The sequence below is a fragment of the Eschrichtius robustus genome, chromosome 1 (assembly GCF_028021215.1).
Source record: "Eschrichtius robustus isolate mEscRob2 chromosome 1, mEscRob2.pri, whole genome shotgun sequence".
Lineage (NCBI taxonomy): Eukaryota > Metazoa > Chordata > Mammalia > Artiodactyla > Eschrichtiidae > Eschrichtius > Eschrichtius robustus.
In genome coordinates, this window is record NC_090824.1 from 22,847,840 (window position 1) to 22,873,675 (window position 25,836).

Genomic DNA, 25,836 nt, shown 5'->3' on the forward strand with positions numbered 1-25,836 from the left:
ATTGAGATGGTCATATGGTTTTTATTCTTCAATTTGTTAATATGGTGTATCACATTGATTGATTTGCGTATATTGAAGAATACTTGCATCCCTGGGATAAGTCCCACTTGAACATGGTGTATGATCTTTTTAATGTGTTGTTGGATTCTGTTTGCTAGTATTTTGTTGAGGATTTTTGCATCTATATTCATCAATGATACTGGTGTGTAATTTTCTTTTTTTGTAGTATCTTTGTCTGGTTTTGTTACCAGGGTGATGGTGGCCTCATAGAATGAGTTTGGGAGTGTTCCTTCCTCTACAATTTTTTGGAAGAGTTTGAGAAGGATGTGTGTTAGCTCTTCTGTAAATATTTGATAGAATTCAGCTGTGAAGCCATCTGGTCCTGGACTTTTGTTTGTTGGAAGATTTTTAATCACAGTTTCAATTTCATTACTTGTGATTGGTCTGTTTATATTTTCTATTTCTTCCTGGTTCAGTCTTGGAAGGTTATACCTTTCTAAGAATTTGTTCATTTCTTCCAGGTTGTCCATTTTATTGGCATAGAGTTGCTTGTAGTAAGTAGTCTTTTGTGATGCTTTGTACTTCTGTGGTGTCTGTTGTAACTTCTCCTTTTTCACTTCTAATTTTATTGAGTTGAGTCCTCTCCCTCTTTTTCTTGATGAGTCTGGCTAAAGGTTTATCAATTTTGTTTATCTTCTCAAAGAACTTCCTTTTAGTTTTATTGATCTTTGCTGTTGTTTTCTTTGTTTCTACTTCATTTATTTCTGCTTTGATCTTTATGATTTCTTTCCTTCTACTAACTTTGGGTTTTTTTGTTCTTCTTTCTCCAGTTCCGTTAGGTGTAAGGTTGAATTGTTTATTTGAGATTTTTTTTTTGTTTCTTGAGGTAGGATTTTATTGCTGTATACTTCCCTCTTAGAACTGCTTTTGCTGCATCCCGTACGTTTTGGATAATTGTGTTTTCGTTGTCATATGTCTCTAGCTATTTTTTGATTTCCTCTCTCATTTCTTCAGTGATCTCTTGGTTATTTAGTAACGTATTGTTTAGCCTCCATGTGTTTGTGTTTTTAACGTTTTTTTTTTCCCTGTAACTGATTTCTAATCTCATAGCGTTGTGGTCGGAAAAGATGCTTGATATGATTTCAGTTTTCTGAAATTTACTGAGGCTTAATTTGTGACCCAAGATGTGATCTATCCTGGAGAATGTTCTGTGCGCACTTGAGGAAAAATGTAATCTGCTGATTTTGGAGGGAATGTCCTATAAATATCAATAAAATCTACCTGATTTATTGTGTCATTTAATGCTTGTGTTTACTTATTAATTTTCTGTCTGGATGATCTGTCCATTGGTGTAAGTGAGGTGTTAAAAGTTGCCCACGATTACTGTGTTACTGTTGATTCCATCTTTTATAGTTGTTAGCATTTGCCTTATGTATTGAGGTGCTCCTGTGTTGGGTGCATATATATTTATAATTGTTATATCTTCTTCTTGGATTGATCCCTTGAACATTAAGAAGAACAAAGTGTCCTTCTTTGTCTCTTGTAACATTCGTTATTTTAACGTCTATTTTTTCTAAGTATTGCTACTCTAGCTGTCTTTTGATTTCCATTTGAATAGAATATCTTTTTCCATACCCTCACTTTCAGTTTGTATGTGTCCCTAGGTCTGAAATGGGTCTCTTGTAGACGGCATATATATGGGTCTTGTTTTTGTATCCATTCAACCAGCCTGTGTCTTTTGGTTGGAGCATTTAATCCATTCACATTTAAGGTAATTATCAATATGTATGTTCCTATGACCATTTTCTTAATTGTTTGGAGTTTGTTTTTGTAGGTCCTTTTCTTCTCTTGTGTTTCCCACTTAGAGAAGTTCCTTTAGCATGTGTTGTAGATCCAGTTTTGTCGTGCTGAATTTTCTTAGCTTTTGCTTGTCTGTAAAGCTCTTGATTTCTCCATCAGATCTGAATGAGATCCTTGCTGGGTAGAGTAATCTTGGTTGTAGGTTCTTCCCTTTCATCACTTTAAATATTTCATGCCACTCCCTTCTGGCTTATAGAGTTTCTGCTGAGAAATCAACTGTTAACCTTATGGGAGTTCCCTTGTATGTTGCTTGTCGTTTTTCCCTTATTGCTTTTAATAATTTTTCTTTGTCTTTAATTTTTGTCAATTTGATTACTATGTGTCTCAGAGTGTTTCTCCTTGGATTTATCCTGCCTGGGACTCTCTGTGCTTCCTTGACTTGGGTGGCTATTTCCTTTCCCATGTTAGGGAAGTTTTCGACTATAATCTCTTCAGATATTTTCTCGGGTCCTTTCTCTCTTTCTTCTCCTTCTGGGACCCCTATAATGCGAATGTTGTTGTGTTTAATGTTGTCCCGGAGGTCTCTTAGGCTGTCTTCATTTCTTTTCATTCTTTTTTCTTTATTCTGTTCCGTGGCAGTGAATTCCACCATTCTGTCTTCCAGGTCACTTATCCGTTCTTCTGCCTCAGTTTTTCTGCTATTGGTTCCTTCCAGTGTATTTTTCATTTCAGTTACTGTATTGTTTATCTCTGTTTCTTTGTGCTTTAATTCTTCTAAGTGTTTGTTCTCTAATTCTTCTAGGTCTTTGTTAAACATTTCTTGCATCTTCTTGATTTTGCCTCCATTCTTTTTCTGAGGTCCTGGATCATCTTCACTATCAGTATTCTGAATTCTTTTTCTGGAAGGTTGCCTATCTCCACTTCATTTAGTTATTTTTCTCGGGTTTTATCTTGTTCCTTCATCTGGTAAAAAGTCCTCTGCCTTTTCATTTTGTCTGTCTTTCTGTGAATGTGGTTTTCATTCCACAGGCTGCAGAATTGTAGTTCTTCTCGCTTCTGCTGTCTGCCCTCTGGTGGATGAGGCTATCTAAGACGCTTGTGCAAGCTTCCTGATGGGAGGGACTGGTGGTGGGTAGAGCTGGGTGTTGCTCTGGTGGGCAGAGCTCAGTAAATCTTTAATCCACTTGTCTGCTTATGGGTGGGGCTGAGTTCCCTCCCTGCTGGTTGTTTGCCCTGAGGCAACCCAGAACTGGAGGCTACAGGCTCTTTGGTGGAGCTAATGGTGGCCTCTGGGGAGGCTCATGCCAAGGAGTACTTCCCAGAACTTCTGCTGCCAGTGTCCTTGTCCCTGCCGTGAGCCACAGCCACCCCCTGCCTCTGCAGGAGACCCTCCAACACTAGCAGGTAGGTCTGTTTCGGTGTCCTGTGGAGTCACTTCTCCTTCCCTCTGGGTGCACACTACTTTGTGTGTGCTCTCTAAGAGTGGAGTCTCTGTTTCCCCCAGTCCTGTCGAAGTCCTGCAATCAAATCCCACTGGCCTTCAAAGTCTGATTCTATTGTAATTCCTCCTCCCATTGCCAGACCCCCAGGTTGGGAAGCCTGATGGGCTCAGGTGGACTTCTGTGGTATAACTGTTCTCCAGTTTGTGAGTCGCCCACCCAGCGGTTATGGGATTTGATTTTATTGTGATTGTGCCTCTCCTAGCATCTCACTGCAGCTTCACCTTTGTCTTTGGATGTGGGGTATCTTTATTGGTGAGGTCCAGTGTCTTCCTCTTGATGATTGTTCAGCAGTTACTCGTAATTCCTGTGCTCTCAAAAGAGGGAGTCCCATCTCTGTTTCTTTAGCTGTGTTTATGTCTACCTCTTCCTGCCTCTAGCTGTATCTCTCTTTATAATTCAGTCTATAAAATTAAAGCACTAGAGTAAGCTATGTTTTAAAATCTTGGTAATATAGCACTGTCTTCCCATGTTTTGATAAATATCAGTTTAGTTTATTTCAGTTTAGTGTGCACTAAGCTAATAAAACTGCTGTCATATTTATGCTGAATATTAGCAGACGTACTTGCCAATTGTGGATCATAGCTGATACTAAATAGCCTCAGATGAATTGTTGCTTTCTCAGTCTTGACATTTCTTATTAACGTCTAAGAAAATTCTGATTATTTTAGGAAATAGGATGAAAGACATTAGAATTACCTGGGGAATGAAAGCTCATTGAGACTCTTTTAGTATTTGAAGGATAGTGACCAGTTAGTCTCCATATACTCTGACAAATATTCTTAAAGACCAGCAAGAATAATTTTGTTAATGTCTCAGGAAGAAATTCCTAAGAGCAAGGATTTTAAACATGGAAATGACTTACAAAATGTAAGCTTGGCATTTTTTTCTCTATCCATAGGGGAAAAAAAAAAATTTACAGAGCCCACTGTGTACATAACAGCTAGAGGCAGAGGACATCCTTAAATGAGGCAATCAAGCATTTTTATTTTTCCTGGTAAGTCTTTAGTTTTAGTTGGGAAAGTTCAGTATGGACCAAATATTTAAATTAGTTTTGATGTGTTTCACATCAATCATTTCATGATTAAGAACAGCTTCTAGTGAAATAGATCAGTTGAACTGACAACGTAGGCTAGCTTTGGACAAAATTATGTAGTTGATAGAGTTATTCTTTGGTATTCTCTTTCCCTTCCTTCTTTTATGAATTACATCACTTCCTGGTAGGCAGCATGGTGTAGTAAGCTTGAGACCTGAAAATGAAATCCAGTTTCCCACGTGCAAGTTGTTCATCTGGTCCCAGTTGCTGAACCTGTCTGAATCTCTATTTCCTCATATTCAAGAAGAGGATTATCAGTCCTATTTTATGGAGCTGGTATGAGCTTTAAATGACACAGTGTCACAATGTACTAGAAGCAAAAGAAATGTGTCCTTTCCCTTCATCTCAAAGTCTCCCCTGTCACAAATAACGCAGGGAATTTAAACCATTTTAAGATGGTCGTGTCTTAATAAGTTACTCTTTTTAAGGAATATTGGAGTTTAGAAATAGCCTGTGTAGAATTTTAACTAACATCGGACATGTGGTAGGAAGACATTTGAGGGCATAAAGAACACTCTAAGTTCTCTTAAATAATATTATGGAGGTGATCATGCACATCATTTACTTATTCTGGCCAGTTTGATCATGTTATTATACAAGTTATCAGCTAACTGGCCAAGGATGTTTGGCCTGATGGCTTTGATGTAATGAGCATTTATGTGACATTTAAAAATGATGACATATAATGAAATATCATTCAGCCTTATAAAGGGATGAAATTCTGACACTTGCTACAACATGGATGAACCTTGAAAATGTTATGCTAATGAAGTAAGTCAGATACAAAAGGACAAATATGGGATGATGCCACTTATACCTAGAATAGTCAAATTCATAGAGACAGAGAGTAGAATAGTGGTTACAAGGGGCTGGAGGAAGGGGGAATGAGGAGTTATTGTTTAATGGATGTAGAGTTTCAGTTTGCAATGATGAAAATTTTCTAGAGTTAGAGAGTGGTGAAGGTTACACAACAGTGTGAATGTACTTAATGCTGCTAGCTGAACTATACACTTAAAAATGGTTAAAATCTTATATTTTATATTATGTATATATGGCTCAATAACAAAGGCAAACTGCTAAATACAAAATAAATGATACAATATAAACAGTAGAAAGTACACAGATTCAGGAGCTTGTGAAGACAAGCCACAGCCTGGGAGAAAATATTTGCAAAAACATATCTGATAAAGGACTGTTATCCAGAATACACAAAGAACCCTTAAAACTCAACAATAGAAAATGAACAACTTGATTAAAAAATGGGTACCTGAACAGGTGTCTCACTAAAAAAATAAACAGATAGAAAATAGCCTTTGAGAATCTGCTCCACATCATATGTCATTAGGGACATGCAAATTAGAACAAAAATGAAATATCACTATGCACCTATTAGAATGTCCAAAATACAGAATTCAGACAACATCAAAAGCTGGATGGGAACTCTCATCCATTGCTGGTGGGTATGCGAATTGGTACCGTCACTTTGGAAGACAGTTTGTCTATTCTTACAGAACTAAAGACACATTTACCATATGATCCAGCAATCATGCTCCTTGGTATTTATTCAGAGGAGTTGAAACTTACAGCCACACAAAAACCTGCTCATAGATGTTTATAGCAGTTTTATTCATAATTGCCAATATTTGGAAGCAACCGAGATGTCCTTCAGTAGGTGGATGGATAAATAAACTGTGGTACATCCAGACAATGAAATATTACTCAGTGGTAAAAAGAAATAAGCTACCAAGCCATGAAAAAACATGAAGACAATCTACATGCATATTACTAAATGAAAGAAGCCAATCTGAAAAGGCTACATACTATATGATTTTAACTATATGACATTCTAGAAAGGGCAGAATTATGGAGACAGTAAAAAGATCAGTGGTTATCAAGGGTTGAGAGGAGGGAGAGATGAACAGGTGGAGCACAGAGGATTTTTAGGGCAGTGACACTATTTTGTAGATATTGTAATGGTGACATACATTACATAATACTTGACATTATACATTTGTCAAAATCCATAGGATGTGAACCCTAATGTAAAATAGGGACTTTGGATGAAATGATGTGTAGGTTGATCAATTGTAATCAATGTACTACTCTGATGGAGGATGTTGATAATGGGGGAAGCTGTGCATATGTGGAATTAACAGGTGTATGAGAAATCACTGTACATTCCCCTCAATTTTTTCTATGAACCTAAAAGTGCTCTAAAAATAGTTTAAGTTTTAAAAAAGTGCACAGAACATAATTATATAGCTTGGTGGATTTTCATAAACTGAACTCACTTTTATAATGAACATTCAAGTCAAGAAATAGAAATACCAGAAACCGCCCATGTAACTTTTTATTCACTATCCACTTGCCATAAGTAACCACTATCATGTCTTCTAAAACTATAGATTAGATTTTCCTGTTTTTTTTTAAAACTGGATAAAAATTGAATAATACAACCCATTTTGTTTGTAAGAGTCATTTCTACTTTTGTCTGTAGTTGTAGATTGTTCATTCTCATTGCTATGTACTATTTTATTGTGTGAATATTCTGTAACTTACATATCCACCCTACTGTTGATGGGTATTTGAGGAGTATCCTGTTTTGAGCAATTGTGAAGTGTGCTTCTATGAATATTGTAATGCATTGTGCATTTTATTTTTTTTTTTTTTTGGTGAACATATGGATGCATTTCTTTTGAGTTCATACCTGGGAGTAGAATTGCTAAGCCATAGGGTATACATATATTCAGCTAGATAGATCCTGTCAAGCAGTTTTCCAAAGTGGTTGTATCAGTTTACACACCATCAGCAGTGCGAGTTGTGTTTGCTCTGTGCCCTCGCTAGTCTTACCAATTTTATTTTCTGTTTGTTCATTTTAGCTATTCTTGTAGGTGTGTAGCCATATCAACTCATAGCATCTTCCGAATAACTTCTCAATTGCCTCTATCACACATATCTAGGTCTCTCTGCTCTTTGTTAGGTTGATACTCAGATTTTTTTAAAATTCCCTTTATTTTTTTACCTTACATCTAAATTCTTATTTCACATGATATATTCATAAATAAGACAGTGGATTTTTGGTCTGGTTTCCACTTTGGTTTTCTGGCAAACACTTCAAAAGACAACTGTTAGCATCAAGATTCCAGTGTCCTGGTATGAATAAATTAACAGTTGTCTGCAAAGTTAAAAATCTAGCTTAATGCTTTTGAAATATTTTGACAACCATTTTACTGTTGTAAGTAATTTGGATGGCCTGTTTTTATGGAGAAGGAAAATCAAAACACTTTGAAATCTCAAATGGGTAAAACTACTGATACTGACTAGTAAAATTTAATTATTTATCTAGTGCTATATAGGATATGTAGAAAAATTGGGTCCTGTTAACTGGAAGCTAAATGGAAATGACATTAAATTGTACTTATTCAGATTAATTGAGAGACAGATAAGTATTAAGTTTGAGTTCTATAAAAAATTTAGTTTTATATATTCCAAGTATGTACTACACAATTGGTAGCTAAAGTGTTTCAGAGGTCATTCAGGAATTTGCTAAATTCCTAAAAAGTGAATGAATAAGAAGAATGCATAATACATTAATTGTTTAAGCATTGATAAAAATAAGGTACTCAGTAAAATGTATATTTTCTAGTCAAACATGAACTTATGCAGTACCATGTATTTTAGTGATTTGATTAATATACAATTTCTCCTTTTTTTAGCCTTTCTCTGATCACAAGTTCAAAATGAGTAGATTATGAATTAACTAGCAAAATGTTTTAGTAGCACTTTGATCTTTAGGGATTCCCAGGATTAAAATTACATGCATCCAAACAAAAAATGATTATTTGCATATCAAATTATTTGTATAGGTCGATAACATGTGCATATAAGTTCTACAAATCCATCATTATGTATTGCTATAACTGCCAAACAGCATTATACTATTTGCAATGTGTTTCTATATACTCAATCATGTTACAAAATCCATTAACAGTTCTGTCAGTCTTGTGTCTATCCTCAGCTGTCACTCAAGGGGCAAGCAGTTTAAAGGTTGAAGGCACATTTTCATATGCACACTAGAATTCAGCCCCAGGGCCATACACTCTAGGATGGCTGAATCTCTCTGAATTTAAACAAGAACCATCATGAGACTTCTTATTTAGCTCTCCTTGAGGGGCATATAAGGATGCCCTTGAGGTATTTAATTAGATGGATTCATCTCTATCCTAGGGTTATTGGGGGTTTGCCAAAGGAATATAATACTTAGTTGCTACTTCAAAAGGCTTGTGTGCCAGTTGAAAAATTATAGTTTTCAAATGAGCAAGTAGAGTTCCAACGTTCCCAGCCATTTCATTCACCACAAAACTGCCAGAAGTGTTCTCCAATTGTTATTTTCATTTGTTGTTATAGTAAGGTCATTCCTGTCATTGTTTATTGTGATTTTGGGAAACTTCATTCCCATCCCTAACATGATTCTTAGAAGACCCTTTCTTTATTTTGTATATCATTTTCTGTTAAATGTCTGACTTCCATATATCATCCATTGGCTTGTATTAGAATACAATCTATATATACAATCTAGAATATAATCTCCATGGTGACAGAAACTTTTGTCCATTTCATTCACTGCTACATCCCCGGTGTCTAGAATAATGCCAGACACATGGTAGGTCCCAGTAAATTTTCTTGAATGAATGAGTGATGAACAGCAATTTTAGCTTCAGGTAAATTGTAGCAATTAAAAAATTAGAATTGAAATTGTAATTTAAATCCAGTTTTCTAGACATCATTGCTAAAGGAATACATTTATTTTACAAAAAACTTCCAGATGATCAGAGAAGGTGAACCTCATGAACTCCTCTCTTCTTTATTTACAGGAAGTTACCTGGTCTTTCTTATTTCCTTTACTGCCAAACTCTTTGAAAACACAAATTGTCTCTTCTTCCTTGCTGATGGGCCAGCCTCCTTACCTCCTCCTCCTCCCATTGTGGTCTGGCTTCTCCCCTACCATTTCCCTGGAGTTCCTCTCACTAATGTCACCAAAGACACAGTGGTCTCTTCCTAGTCTCTTTCCCATTTGACTCTCCTAGAGGATTGGTCCTCGTAGCCTACTCCTTTTTGTGAAACTCTTTCCTTACCCTCTGTTTCTCCCTTTCTCTTGGTTCTCCGCCTAAATTATTGCTTATTCTTAGGCTCCCTTTCTGACTTTTTTCTGCTTACTCTTACAGGGAGAATTGGTCTTCCTCAAACCCACTTCTTACTATGTGTCTTTCCTTCTGTGATCCCATTTACTTTTTGACTACAACCCTTCTCTCCATACTGCTGACTTTCTTGTCTGTATCACCAGCTCTGACCTCACTCTTGAGGCACGTACCTTTATGCCCAAAAGCTTTTAAAATCTATCTGTGTGTGTCCCTTAGATTGAACATATTTGAGTTCAACCTATTCAAAATTTAAGTCAATGCCAATTCTTACAATTTGGACCATCTCTTGTCTCCCTATTTCAGGTGATAGCATCACCATCTTCTCAGATACTCAGGCAAAAAGAGTAATGTTTATTCTTGACTTCTTCTTTCTTCCCCACATCCAGCCAGCCACTGAATCCTATAAATTCTAAAATAAAGTTTATTTTCACTCTTCACTGTAGTTACATTCTATAAAGTCACTTTGATGATGAATTAGCAAATGCTGAACCATTGCTCGTAGAAGAAATACATGATTAGGTACCTGTGAGCCTCTCTGATCACAATATTTTTGTTAACTGATTAATGCATAACTTTGTTTCATGTGTTTTTGTTTAAAGACACCTTAATTAAGATATACGGTTGATTCATTGACACTGAACTCACGGTCAACAAATAGCAGTATAATTCGTGCCTGATTGAAGTTATCTAACCATACATATTTTCTCCATAAGGCACGTCACAACCTTCTTGCTCGTAGGAACACTAAATAGCACTATGCTTGGGGGCCATTTAAACGGTGAAATCACCAAAAAAAAAAAAAGAAAAAAGAAAAAAAGCACAAAGATGTGAAAAATGTGGCACTAAATGGACCATAAAAATGACACTTGTTTATCTTGGGTCACAGATCAAGCCTTGGTAAATTTAAGAAAATTGAAATCATATCAAGTATCTTTTCCGACCACAGCGCTATGAGACTAGATATCAATTACAGGAAAAGATCTGTAAAAAATACAGACACTTGGAGGATAAAGAATACACTACTTAATAACCAAGAGATCACTGAAGAAATCGAAGAGGAAATCAAAAAATACCTAGAAACAAATGACAATGAAAACATGATGACCCAAAACCCATGGGATGCAGCAAAAGCAGTTCTAAGAGGGAAGTTTATAGCAGTACAATCCTATCTTAAGAAACAGGAAACATCTCAAATAAACAACCTAACCTTGCACCTAGAGCGATTAGAGAAAGAACAAAAAAACCCCAAAGTTAGCAGAAGGAAAGAAATCATAAAGATCAGATCAGAAATAAATGAAAAAGAAATGAAGGAAACGATAGCAAAGATCAATAAAACTAAAAGCTGGTTCTTTGAGAAGATAAACAAAATTGATAAACCATTAGCCAGACTCATCAAGAAAAAAAGGGAGAAGACTCAAATCAATAGAATTAGAAATGAAAAAGGAGAAGTAACAACTGACATTGCAGAAATACAAAGGATCATGAGAGATTACTACAAGCAACTCTATGCCAATAAAATGGACAACCTGGAAGAAATGGACAAATTCTTAGAAATGCACAACCTGCCAAGACTGAACCAGGAAGAAACAGAAAATATGAACAGACCAATCACAAGCACTGAAATTGAAACTGGGATTAAAAATCTTCCAACAAACAAAAGCCCAGGACCAGATGGCTTCACAGGTGAATTCTATCAAACATTTAGAGAAGAGGTAACACCCATCCTTCTCAAACTCTTCCAAAATATAGCAGAGGGAGGAACACTCCCAAACTCATTCTACGAGGCCACCATCACTCTGATACCAAAACCAAAGATGTCACAGAGAAAGAAAACTACAGGCCAATATCACTGATGAACATAGATGCAAAAATCCTCAACAAAATACTAGCAAACAGAATCCAACAGCACATTAAAAGGATCATACACCATGATCAAGTGGGGTGTATTCCAGGAATGCAAGGATTCTTCAATATACGCAAATCAATCAACGTGATACACCGTACTAACAAATTAAAGGAGAAAAACCATATGATCATCTCAGTAGATGCAGAGAAAGCTTTTGACAAAATTCAACACCCATTTATGATAAAAACCCTGCAGAAAGTAGGCGTAGAGGGAACTTTCCTCAAGATAATAAAGGCCATATATGACAAACCCACAGCCAACATCGTCCTCAATAGTGAAAAACTGAAACCATTTCCACTAAGATCAGGAACAAGACAAGGTTGCCCACTCTCACCACTATTATTCAACATAGTTTTGGAAGTTTTAGTCACAGCAATCAGAGAAGACAAAGAAATAAAAGGAATCCAAATCGGAAAAGAAGAAGTAAAGCTGTCACTGTTTGCAGATGACATGATACGATACATAGAGAATCCTAAAGATGCTACCAGAAAACTGCTAGAGCTAATCAATGAATTTGGTAAAGTAGCAGGATACAAAATTAATGCACAGTAATCTCTGGCATTCCTATATACTAATGATGAAAAATCTGAAAGTGAAATTAAGAAAACACCCCCATTTACCATTGCAACAAAAAGAATAAAGTATCTAGGAATAAACCTACCTAAGGAGACAAAAGACCTGTATGCAGAAAATTATAAGACACTGATGAAAGAAATTAAAGATGATACAGATAGATGGAGAGATATACCATATTCTTGGAAGAATCAACATTGTGAAAATGACTCTACTACCCAAAGCAATCTACAGATTCCATGCAATCCCTATCAAACTACCACTGGCATTTTTCACAGAACTAGAACAAAAAATTTCACAGTTTGTATGGAAACACAAAAGACCCCGAATAGCCAAAGCAATCTTGAGAACGAAAAATGGAGCTGGAGGAATCAGACTCCCTGACTTCAGATTATACTACAAAGCTACAGTGATCAAGACAGTATGGTACTGGCACAAAATCAGAAATATAGATCAATGGAACAGGATAGAAAGCCCAGAGATAAACCCACGCACATATGGTCACCTTATCTTTGATAAAGGAGGCCAGCATATACAGTGGAGAAAAGACACCCTCATCAATAAGTGGTGCTGGGAAAACTGGACAGCTACATATAAAAGAATGAAATTAGAACACTTCCTAACACCATACACAAAAATAAACTCAAAATGGATTAAAGACCTAAATGTAAGGCCAGACACTGTAAAACTCTTAGAGGAAAACATAGGCAGAACACTCTATGACATAAATCACAGCAAGATCCTTTTTGACCCACCTCCTAGAGAAATGGAAATAAAAACAAAAATAAACAAATGAGACCTAATGAAACTTAAAATCTTTTGCACAGCAAAGGAAACCATAAAGAAGACCAAAAGACAACCCTCAGATTGGGAGAAAATATTTGCAAATGAAGCAACTGACAAAGGATTAATCTCCAAAATTTACAAGCAGCTCATGCAGCTCAATAACAAAAAAACAAACAACTCAATCCAAAAATGGGCAGAAGACCTAAACAGACATTTCTCCAAAGAAGATATACAGATTGCCAACAAACACGTGAAGGAATGCTCAACATCATTAATCATTAGAGAAATGCAAATCAAAACTACCATGAGATATCGTCTCACACTGGTCAGAATGGCCATCATCAAAAAATCTAGAAACAAGAAATGCTGGAGAGGGTGTGGAGGAAAGGGAACCCTCTTGCATTGTTAGTGGGAATGTAAATTGATACAGCCACTATGGAGAACAGTATGGAGGTTCCTTAAAAAACTAAAAATAGAACTACCATACGACCCAGCAATCCCACTACTGGGCATATACCCTGAGAAAACCATAATTCAAAAAGAGTCATGTACCAAAATGTTCATTGCAGCTCTATTTACAATAGTCAGGACATGGAAGCAACCTAAGTGTCCATCAACAGATGAATGGATAAAGAAGATGTGACACATATATACAATGGAATATTACTCAGCCATAAAAAGAAACGAAATTGAGTTATTTGTAGTGAGGTGGATGGACCTAGAGTCTGTCATACAGAGTGATGTAAGTCAGAAAGAGAATAACAAATACCATATGCTAACACATATATATGTAATCTAAGAAAAAAAAAAAAGTCATGAAGAACCTAGGGATAAGACGGGAATAAAGACACAGACCTTCTAGAGAATGGGCTTGAGGATATGGGGAGGGGGAAGGGTAAGCTGTGACAAAGTGAGAGAGTGACATGGACATATATACATTACCAAACGTAAAGTAGATTGCTAGTGGAAAGCAGCCGCATAGCACAGGGAGATCAGCTCGGTGGTTTGTGACCACCTAGAGGGCTGGGATAGGGAGGGTGGGAGGGAGGGAGACGCAAGAGGGAAGAGATATGGGAACATATGTATATGTATAACTGATTCACTTTGTTATAAAGTAGAAACTAACACACCATTGTAAAGCAATTATACTCCAATAAAGATGTTTAAAAAAAAAAGACACTTGTTTTCAGCATAAAAACTGAAACAGGAAAGCAGAGCATCACCTTGTTTGACCTCAGCTGGGAATATGCACAGTGGGCCACTCACATTTTCACATCTCTCTGCACGTCTGTGAATGACAAAAGGACACGAGTATTGATTTAGGGGTTACAAAAAATTTTTAGTGAGTAGGCGTATTTGCAAATGCAGACCTTGTGAGTACTTAGGATCAATTGTACCTCTGAATCCCACTTTTTCATCTCTTTGTTTACTTCAGATGCTCATCATTTCTTTCCTGGGTTATTATAATATTCACCTAACTATTTTCATTGACTCAGGTCTCCCTTTAATTCCTCCTTCTACTGTTTTTGAGAACTCATTATTGATCTTGTCACATTACAGTGTAAAGTTTTTCAGTGTTAACCCCACTGGTGAAGGAATATATTTAAATATATCATCACAGCATATAGATTAGCCCCAACCCACTTTTCCAGTCTCATCTTTAATACACACACACTACTTTCTTTTTGAACGTAAGAATTGAGTATTCAACAAAAACTGTATTGTTATTTTATATCTCTAGACATTTTAATACTTTTCACACTCTCAGTAGTAACCTCATCCCTCTTCATTGCTGGATAAAGATGTCATCTCCTTTGAGTAGACATTTGAATCTTTGTCAGGTAGCTAGCTGTCCTCTCACCTTGCTTCTGTAGATTATTTTGATATACCTGGACTCTAGTATTTGCTTAAGTCTCCCACATACTGTGCCCTCCTCCTTAAAGATAAGAGCCATAACTGGTTCATATAATTGCTCTTTCTATACTCATATCTAATAAGTTTTATGAATTTGGCTTCCAAAATATCTGATAGTACCAGGCTTAGCATCTGATCCTTGTTAGCCTAACAATAGAAGTGTTGAGTAAATTGATGAATGAATAAGTAAATAATTGAACTTTGGTCAATTTATGAGAGATTTTTGACTGGTCATATACTTTCATTAACAGTTCATAAGAGATCATAAAATGATAGTCCAGAACTATCTAGGTACTAAAATTAAAGCAACTAGAGTATATAAGCATTTGGTGGCATTTGTTCCTAGTGTAATCTCTCTTCATGATTATATCATGTTTCCCGTAGAATGGAAACAGGATAACAGCCATTTTGAAATTCAGTCTGAGCTGGTGGCACTTGTATTCTGTTGGTGTGGGTCAATTACCAATGATTTTTTTTTTTTGCTAACAGAATTGTTTAGGGAAACAATGAGAGAAGAAATGTGTTAAGATTCTGAAGAATATTGAGTTACAAACATTATTTTATAGTTAGTTTCTCTGGGGGAAATCATGAAACAGAAAATGATAATATCAAGAACAGTTTGGTGAAATAGTTTGTAAACGATAGTGTGAAAAACTTGACTTTATTTTTCCTTGGTAAGTAATAACATTTGAAACCATGGATGTCTTTTACTGTGATCCATCTTTACATTCTAGAAAAGTCATTTATATGCTGATGAATTTAATACCTTTTGCCCTCATTTTTAGATGAACATCATTGAGTTACTTGGATGTTAGCAAGAAAAATTAAACTTCTGAAATGCTTCATTCAGGAGTAGAAATTGGGTGTTTTATTATATTTCTCTCTAATGTATAAAAAACTAGAAAGGATGCATTTTTATCTATGAGAATCTTGTTTTTTATATCTAAAATGTGCTTGACTATTGCTTGGAAGCTATCATAAAGCTTTTATCTCTCCCTGTATTCATAAATGCTTATATGTATGTATCTGTAACAAGATAAACACTCCACAAGGCTTATGTATGTATTTGTATCTATTAATTTTTTTTCCTTCTGGGATTGGGATTCACAATCTAATATAGAGAAGGAGAAGTAGAATTGTGCAGTATAATGAAAAGAACATTTGCTTTTGACCTTGGATCTAGTATTACCTCTACCTTTACCAGTAAAATTATGTTGCTTGGAGCAAGCAACATGGTATCTCTGGGCCTTAATTTTCTTACCTGTATAAATGACTCAGTTGGATAACATAATTTCTAAGATCAAAATTCTTTGTTGAAGGGTGAAATTTTAGTTACTAAGAGTTGTTGACAGATTTAAAGCATGGAGTAGACACTTAACACATTGAGTGCATATTTGTTAAATGAAGAAATCCTGTGTGATGGGTAATTTTATGTGTCAACTTGACTGGTCCACGAGGTGGCCAGAAATTTGACCAAACGTTACTCGGTGAGTATTGTTAATTTTTTTAAAAACAATGTACACAGTGTCTTCTTTTGTTCAATATCTCTTCTCACAAACCTATGTAACAAGTAGACTAGCAATTTTCTAAAAATATATTTTGTTATAGAATATATAAGTGACTTTTTATCCAGATAAGTTTTTGAGATTTTTATTTTCATGGCATGTGCTCTAAGGAAATTAAGATGTAGGACTGCCGTACAGATTATTTCATTTATTTAAATAAAAATGCAAAGGATTCATTTTGTATTTAAAAATCAAAGGACAATGGTGAGTAAATAGTGAATAGCAAACAACTGGTATCAGGGTATATAAAATGTAAGAGTCATGAAGATGTGTTAATAATGGGGATGTATTAGAATCATAACTTCCTCTTTACAACAGCATAATTAATTGAGTAGACAACGTGCTAGGTATTGGGGAAAGAAAGATAAAAAATATATGTAGTTCTTATCCTTAAAGAGTTGTCTAGTGGAAGAGAAACAGATGTGCATTATATTATAAGGGGGAAGAATCTAAGTCCTGTAACTGGAGTTGGTCTCCTCTACTGTTAAATGGGATAATAGTATAATAGTTACTTCATACTGTTATGAGTTTTAGATTAAATGGTACAGTATTAGCTTTTGCCCCATATTTCATTGGCTTGCTAAAACCAACTTGTGCTTCTTGCTCTTGTTACGTGAGTGCTGCAGATTATCTGTTGTTTTGCTGGGCTTGATTGGTCTCTGTTGGGTTCCACATGTCTTCTCATTCTGGGAGTCATGTTAAGGGTGCATGTTTGAACATCTTGTTCCTGTGGTGAAGACAAGAGTACGAGAGACAGAGCCAGACTATATGTAGGCATGTGAAACTTCTGCTCAGACATATGGTACATCTGGTTTACCCAGATTTCATTGGCCAAATCAAGGTACATGGCCAAGCCCCAAATAAATAGGTAGGGAAGAATACTCTGCCATCTAGGAGCATGGCACCAGTGAGAAGCCAATAAATATTTAGGAACAAATAATATAAGCTACCACAAGATGTAATACATGTAAAACATATAAAGCATTTAGCATGTCTGGCACAGAGTACACATATAATGTTTACAATTGCATGATACAATGTTTATAATTGTATGATAGTAGCAATAATGCTGATAGTGACTAAATTATATAGAAACACAGATAGTGGAGTAATTCCATTCTTGCAGGGGAATGTAGGACAGCATTACAGAGGAGGAGATATTGGGCCAGTAGTTCAGGGGAGAAAGAGAGGAAAGTGGTTCCAGATGGAAAGATACAGTAATATAGAAAAAGAGTAGGCTAAAGGCAAAGTAGATGTGGGATTTATGACCCTTCCTGGAAGTGATGTCTCATACCTAACTAGTTATAACATTTATGATAAATTCAGCTGCAAGTAACAGAATATTTAATTAAAAGTAGCTTAGGGACTTCCCTGGTGGTCCAGTGGTAAAGAATCCACCTTCCAGTGCAGGAGACACGGGTTTGATCCCTGGTCAGGGAACTAAGATCCCACATGCCACGGGGCAACTAAGCCCACGCGCCACAACTACTGAGCTTGCGTGCCTCAACTAGAGAGCCTGCGTGCTCCAAACTACAGAGCCCACATGCTCTGGAACCCACGCACCACAACTAGAGAAGAGAAAGCCCGCATGCCACAACGAAAGATACTGCATGCCTCAGTGAAGATCCTGGGCCCCAACTAAGACCCGATGCAGCCAAAAATAAATAAATAAATAATTTTTTTAAAAAAGTAGCTTAAATTACAAAACAAAGCATGTGTTGTATCACTAAACAAGAAGTCTTAACGTGGTGAATTTCAGGATTCATTCAGTATTATAAGGATGTCTTCACTGAAGGGTTTTACCTTTCCATCTTTCCACCCTTAGTGTGATGGCTTTTGTCCTTAGGTCTTTCCTGTTGTGTTCATACGTTGGCTTTTGCAGCTCAAGGTAACATGACCTCACGCAGCAGCATCTAAATGCACAATAAGAGTTTCTCTTTTGGCGTCTCTTTTTATCAGGTCTGAAAATATTTTTCAGAAGCTCCCTTCAGAGCTGAATTCTTATGTCACATTGGCTAGAACTAGCTTACATGTCCACTCCTACAAAATGAGTGGCAAGAAGGAATGGAATTACCATGATTGATTTAGAACAAGAATGATCTAAGGAAGTTCTTACCTTCTCTGAACACATTTCTTCTCCTACACAAGAATAAAATCAGGATTCTCTTAGCAAACAAGAGAGTAATGGCTCTTAGGCCTTCAATGGTATCTTCCATGCACAGATATGAGATTTGTGTTTTCTCTTCAAGATTAAACATTTAGCATGAGTGAATATCTAAGCGAATATTATCTTGACTTTAACCATTTATATAAATTATATCTTGAATAAATCCTAGCATTAAATTATTGCTGAGAGTTGAAAAGAAGATTAGCCATTAAAGTGTGGGACCAATGGCTTTTTTGCAGACTATCTGGATGTGTTGGTAACATAGAGACCCAGTACTGGGTCCAGAGTTTTATGTGACTGCCTCCTTTGCCTTCAAAACCTTTGAGAGGTTTGGAAAGTGTATGATCTGATTTATATGACAAACTGAAATAGACTTCGTTGGGAAAATGCTGTTACCTGCCTTTATCCCTAATAATCACATCAGATAAATCCCTTATCCTATTATTTTTTTTCTTTTCTTTATTGATGTACTGTGGCAAACTTCATCAACATTGAAAACTTTCTTAATCAGTTTAGGCTGCTACAACAAAAATATCATAGACTGGGCGGCTTAAACAACAAATGTTTATTTCTCACAGTTCTACAGGCTGGTAAGTCCAAGATGAAGAAGCCAAGAGATTCAGTGTCTGGTGAGAGCCTACTTCCTCCTTCATAGATGGCTGTGTTCTTGCTTTGTGCTGTTCATGTACTTATAAGGGCATCAGTCCCATCATGACTCCACCCCCATGACCTAATTATCTCCCAAAGTCCCCACTGCCCAAAACATCACATTGGGGGTTAGACTTCAACATACAAAGTTTTTAGGGGGGGGGCACAAACATTTAGTACATGGCAACACATCATAATTTCTTTTTAAAAATTCCTTAATTTTATATAAAACTAAAGGACAAAAAGCTCAGCAGTATCCTCCCTTGAAATGCACTCATCTTGTGCCATTACAGAGGCCAATTTGAATATCTGATCAATTTGTAGCTTTCTTGAATGGGATGCTGATTCCCAAGGGTAACCGCAGTGAACAGTAAATGCAGACAAGATGGCATTAGTCAACACATACACTCACACTTAGGATTTTAAAAAAGTGAAAGCTTAATTTATCACAATGAAAAAAAAATGAAGGTTCTGGAGCAAAAGGTAAAAATTCGTCTATTTTCCTCTCAATCCATATTCTAATATTCAGACAGCATGGTTCTGTGACTCATTGGGCTAATCTCCCGTTTATGACATAGTTCAATGCCCACACATTTTTAGTTCTTACGACTTTCTTTTGTTCATATGTTTGAGTCAATTATGTTAGCTATTCATCAGTGTATTAGACAAGTCTCTACCACTTTATCCTTCAGTGTCTCACATTATAAGCTTTTTGGCCTCCCAACCCTACTGCCTGATAGAATTTAAATCACAAAATGGAGCAAAAAAGAAGCAATCAGGATGCATGGAGTTTATGGGAAAGATTAATCATGAGAGAAGATCTGAAAAATATAAGAAAACAATGAGGACAAAGAGACTAAAAATGGCTCTTTTAATGAGTGGACCCCTTGAGGAAAAGGGCTGCATAACCGTGGAGAAGGAGGAAGAAGGGTTTAGCCAACACAGTTGGTATTTGAAGGGCAGATCCTGCTTTTCTCAGTTTGATTGGTAATTTTAACTTTTAAAACATTGAACAAATAAAGCTTTCTCTTAAATGTTTATGTCAGGATTTATGGCTTATTTCTTAATATTTCCTGATGAAAAAAAATTAACAAAAGAAGAATGGGCACAACAGTTTTTAGATTCATTTCAGCAACATATGAGCATATTCCCATTATGTGAAAAAAATACCATGAACAGAACATGTTTAAAGTTGATGGAACATTATTGGTGCTATGTATAAAATAGACAACTGATGGGACCATACTGTATAGCACAGGGAACTCTACCTAATGCACTGTGGTAACCTAAATGGGAGGGAACCCAAAGGGAGGGCATATCTGTATGTGTATGGCTGATTCATTTTGTTGTGCAGTGGAGGCTAACACAACATTGTAAAGCAACCATACTCCAAAACAAATTAATGAAAAAAAATAATAAAGTTGATGGAAGATTCTCCAGGAGAGAAGACCTACTAAGAATCAAGCACCGTCCTAAGCAACTTCCATTCGCCATCTTGTGTGGTCTTTCCAACAATCCTGAGAGGTGTGCTTATGCTCATTTTATATGTGAATAAACTTAACCTCACAGAGTTCAATAATTCACCAGAGTTTTCAACTGGAGAATTAGGACTTGAGCCCACTTCTCTCTAACTCCAAAGCCTGTCTGAGTTATCCTCTACTGTGTTTTTTAAGAGGTAAATGAGATAAAAAAAAAAAAAAAAAAGAAAAAGGTTTAGAAGAACATTAGAGTGAATCTGTGATAAATATATCAGTTTTATTTGCTCACTAATTTAAGAAAAGCTATGCTTGCTTCTTTTAATTATTATAACTTTATAGTTCCTGTCCTCCTCTTATTTGGATGTAGAACTGTTATTTAGCTTTGCTTATATTTTGTTTTTTAATCAATGTAGACTTATATACTGTTGGTGGAAAGGCAAATAGTACAACCTTAATGGGTACAAGTTAACAATAAATATCACACGTACCTTAAAAATGTTTATAGCCTTCAACCTAATAATTCTCTTTCCACTTAGTCTAAAGAAATAATCTGATATAAGGATGATTATTGCAACATTACTATAATTGCAAACAATTGAAATGGTCAACAATGGATTATTGATTGAATAATTTAGAATTTAGCCATAAGAGAAGATTCTAAGCAGTCATTAAAGATCATAATTTAGAAGAGTAATAATTTAGGTAAGCGTTTATTAAATGAAAGGTTAGTTTACAAAACAATGTGTAAAGTATAATTCCAATTTAACTTAAGTTTATATAAATATATCCATTAAGAATATAATAAGCATACATGCCAAAAAGCTAATGATGATTATCTGGGTAGAAGAATCATAGAAGATTTTAGTTTTGTCCTCATGTACACAATGGAGTCAGGTTGCAAGGGAAATTACCTGTCTTCTTCCCTAGCATCTTTTCTTCTTGATGCTCTTTAAATCAGTTTTCAACTATAATATGTGAAAACTGTTTGTGCTCAGTTACTCATTATATTTTGCCCTTCATTCCTTGCCAGTGCCTCTCCCCCACAATTAAGTTTACCCTGATTTTATCCAATTTTTCCCTCTTCTACACTTTTTTCTTCCTAGTTTTGGAAACATTTTCAAGGTCCCTCTTTCTTTCCTCTAGGGAGAGGTCAGTTTGGACACCTGAGCTAGATCTCAACATTTGGCAAAACATGACAGCAATAAACCTGAGGACTCATTCCATTTAAATAACCAATGGTTTTAGAGCCTTGCATTCCTTCAATGTAGTAATAGGATCAGGGAAGCCCTCTCCCTACCTGCTCTGCATTCTCTATTGCAGGGATCAGGTGGGGAGGCCAATTGTAATACATTTCAGGTAACTTGTCTAGAAACTAGTTTAGAATCTCTTAGGAGTTGTCACCTTGGTGAAGTGTTCAATCTGACATGGTCTCTAGGCTTGTTTCTGTACCTTATTAATGGTTGTTGATTTGATAAGCACCAGAAACGGTCTTAAAAGGTTATTGAGTGGATTTCAGATCCTGCCAGTCTGCCAGTGTTTTTCAGAGGTGGTGCTTTGAGCGTGTACCTTCTACTAGACTCCAGCTGGGGACGCAGTCCACTTGTCTGAGCTTTCCTACTTCTCATGTGGGGACAGAAGCGCAAAAGTGGTCATGAAGCATCTGACAAGCACAAACTTTACATGTTGCCGTAGGGATATGAAATAACGTCTCTTTCCTTTGGATTCTTCACCTTAAAAGGCCAGTCTATTTATAAAAAATGGTTACAAATGGATATATGCAATTTTTTTCTTAGAAACACCCTAAATTTCAAATGCCTTTATAATTATTATTATTCATAATAATAGACATCACTTATATAAAACTTATTTAGTGCTAGGTAATGTTGCAAGCGCTTTATATATATTAGTTCATTTAATCCTCACAACTCTATGAATTAGTTATTGTGATTATTATTATCACATCCCCATTTTATAGAAATAGGCTCCGAGTCCCTAGCCCAGGGTCATACAGTTAACATGGTGAAGCCAGATTTGGAAACTAGGCAATCAGGTTCTACCACCCGATGCTGCCTTTGGTTAGTTAGATGTCTTTCTAGGAAGCCTTGATACTGATGTGCCTGATTTTCACAGCAGCAGCACCACCCCAAACACCTTGAACCACAGTTGTCATTCTAGGGGATGATGCTGAGTTAAAAGGCAGACAAGGTTACCTTTGCTACAGGTGGATATAAAAAGCATGCATCACTTGAAAGACAGCCCTATGGTTCCATATGGAAAAGAGAAAGTTTATGTTACTCAGGAGATTGTCAGCTAAGTCTTCGAATTAAAACAAACAAAAAAAGGCATCAGAGGACTTCCCTGGCAGTCCAGTGGTTAAGACTCCATGCTTCCAATGCAAGGGATGTGGGGTGTTTGTTCGATCCCTGGTCAGGGACTACGATCCCACATGCCATGTGGTGTGGCCAAAAAAAAAAAAAAAAAAAAAAAAAAGCATCAGTATCTGAATTAGACCACCCAAGCCAGGCCAGGGGTGACCATGCCTTTCAGATTATGCTAATAGGCTTGGACTGAGATTACAAACTTTCTGCAAATGTTAGGCATCAGACCCAGTGTTTAATCTTTTGCTCTACCATTTATTATTGGCATGACTATATTTAGTTTTTCTTATTTGTTGTAAACATTGGTCTTGTGTAGCTCTGCTGCTTAAAATCCTTCAATCTCTTCTAATTGCTTGGTGAGAAAAATCTAAACTTTTAAACATGGTCTACAAGGACATGCAAAATCTTATTCTTGCCTACTTTGTCAGTCTCACAGAGCACTTCTTTCCAGTTTACTCATGTCTCTCTGGCCTCATTGGCCTTTCATAATTTCCTTACACTTCAAACAGGCTCTTCCCTTTGCTTGAAACATTATTTCCACTCCTTTCATCTGGCTACTCATCCTGTAGGTCTTAGCTTCAATGAGCCTGCCTTAGCAAAGAGACCTCCTTCCCTGAATTAGTTTCCCATCCTTTCACTTTATGGCCCTTACTCCAACTTGCCATTAAACATTTATTTACACAAATATATTTTACTATTTGTCTCTCCCACTATTGTTAGCTCTTTGTAGGAGCAGCTAGAGACTCTGGTTCCCTATTGTTTATCTAGCATCTAGCACAGTGCCTGGCAATAACAGACATTTGATAAACATTCATTAAGTGATGAGTGAGCCTCAGTGTCTTCATCTACAAAAGGGACTTTCTAAGGTTGCTGTGAAGATTAAATGATATTTATTCACAAGCACTCACATACTGCCTGTCTAGCATAGTTTTAACACATTAGTAGATCCCTAATAAATATTAGTATTTTTTTGTCCTTTTCCCTTTGATGGTAGTGCCTCCAGTTTGGGCTCTTTTTAGCTTCTCATAAGTCATGGGTAAGGATGATGAACAATGGCTGGTGGAGATGCTAGGTATGGGGGATGTGGGAATTCCAGGAAGAAGGAGCAACATGAATAAAGGCAGAGAGGCAGAACAGTGAATGCAAAGTTTGAAGAAAAGGGATTGTCTTGACTGGCTAAAACTCAGGGGCTATGTAAGAGAGTTATGGTAGAAAAGTCTGGGTAAAATAGACTTGAATCAGATTTGGAGAGTCTTGTTAAGGAGTTTAGAAGAAGTTGAGTCAGTGACACAGATTTTGGAGTTATTTGCAAGCTTGCTTGGGAGGGTAGAAATTTTTAGTGGGACACCTCAGTAGTAGCAAGAAGGAAAACAGAATATCACCACAAATGCAGGTGGGTTTATAGAATTAGCAATCATTTCTTTTTCCTTTGCTAATTTTTTCTTCTTACACTTGGGTGCCATTACTTCCTGGACTCTGACTTAGTGATATTTTCTCCTTATTCTGTTCTTTCTCCCTGAGTGTCTCATCTGTTTTCCTGTTGTAATAGGATTGGACTATCTCTTTTATACTTTTGAGTGTCAAATCTATATTCCAGTTCAGAGCATTAGCTCCAGATCCATCTAGCCAACACTCCCTGGATTTCCCTGAGATACCTCAATCTCAGTGTGTCTAAAATTCCACCCCCTGTCTCCTCTACCAACCTCTTCATATAGTGCCTATCTGTAAGATATAGCATCAGCATCATGCATTCAGAAACCCAAATCAGAATCCTGGGATTCCATTCTTTCTCGCTTTCTGTCCCTCCTATATGGAATCAACGTCAAATCCTATAGATTTTCTCTCTTTAATTCCGACTCTTCTTAACTTCCTTCACTCTTCTCCATCCTCATTGACACTGCATTAGTTCATGCTTGCATCAGTTCTCACCTAGCCAACAAGAATCATGTCCCAGTAAGTCTCCTCATCTCTAGTTGAGTATTTTCTTTCATTTCTTTCACTCCTTTTAACAATTTTTCTAAAATGCAAATATGTATTACTTCCTGGCTTAAAATTCCTCAGTTTCCCTTTGTTCATGAGATGAAGTCTAAGAAGTTTAGCATCTTTATTATGACCTATGAGACCTACCTCTTCCCAGGGGAGGTTATTCCATACCCTCTTCAAGCAAATCTGCCACTTTCTCCTTTGTATATCATTCTGTTTTCAGTCCATACCCAGTGCCTAGCACAATGTCAAATATGTAGCAGGTTTTAAAGCAATGTTTGCTGAAATAAAGTGGCCTGAAGATTGAAAACAGACTTGGAAATGGCTTTCACGTGGGACGTGGGAGGAGCAAGCAGAGCCAAGATAAAACTTAAAATGGGTGATGAAAACAAAGAAAGAATAGCCATTGAAATTAGAGAAGATAAGAATAGCCATTGGAATTAGAGAAGGGCAAGAGTAATAAATTCAGTTTGCCTTTGATTTCTGAAGGAGGAGGAGCAAGTCAAAATTGTCAAATATAGCAGAAGGGTCAAAGAGGAAGAGTGAGAAACATATTTTAATTGGGTTAATAGGAGGTCATTGGTGACTTTTGGGAGATGAGTTTTAAGGAATTGGTGGGTGGGAGGTAGAAACACATGGTAAATACTGAGAAGTGTTTGGCAAGGAGGTTGAGGCAAGAAGTACCCCTGAGAATTTTAATCATGAAAGGGAGAGTGATATCAGGGAGTTCATGTTAAAAGTGGGTATACAGATGAATGGATAAAGAAGATGTGGTGCATATATACAATGGAATATTACTCAGCCATAAAAAGAAACAAAATTGGGTCATTTGTAGAGACGAG

The 25,836-nt window shown here is 36.4% G+C and overlaps 1 protein-coding gene across 5 annotated transcripts in view; it reads left to right on the top strand.

Moving 5' to 3' along the window:
• Positions 1–2,999: 2,999 nt before the first annotated feature.
• DIO2 (iodothyronine deiodinase 2) overlaps positions 3,000–25,836 on the top strand; it is a 71,430-nt gene continuing 48,593 nt past the window's right edge. For 3 of the 5 annotated variants that reach the window (XM_068541943.1, XM_068541946.1, XM_068541944.1), the window contains exons 1-2: positions 3,000–3,204; positions 19,086–19,136. In XM_068541943.1, the coding sequence (XP_068398044.1) occupies positions 3,102–3,204; positions 19,086–19,136 (154 nt within the window). In that variant the 5' untranslated portion in view covers positions 3,000–3,101. The remainder of the gene's footprint in view (positions 3,205–19,085; positions 19,137–25,836) is intronic. The other 2 variants (XM_068541945.1, XM_068541947.1) reach the window with 1 other exon arrangement.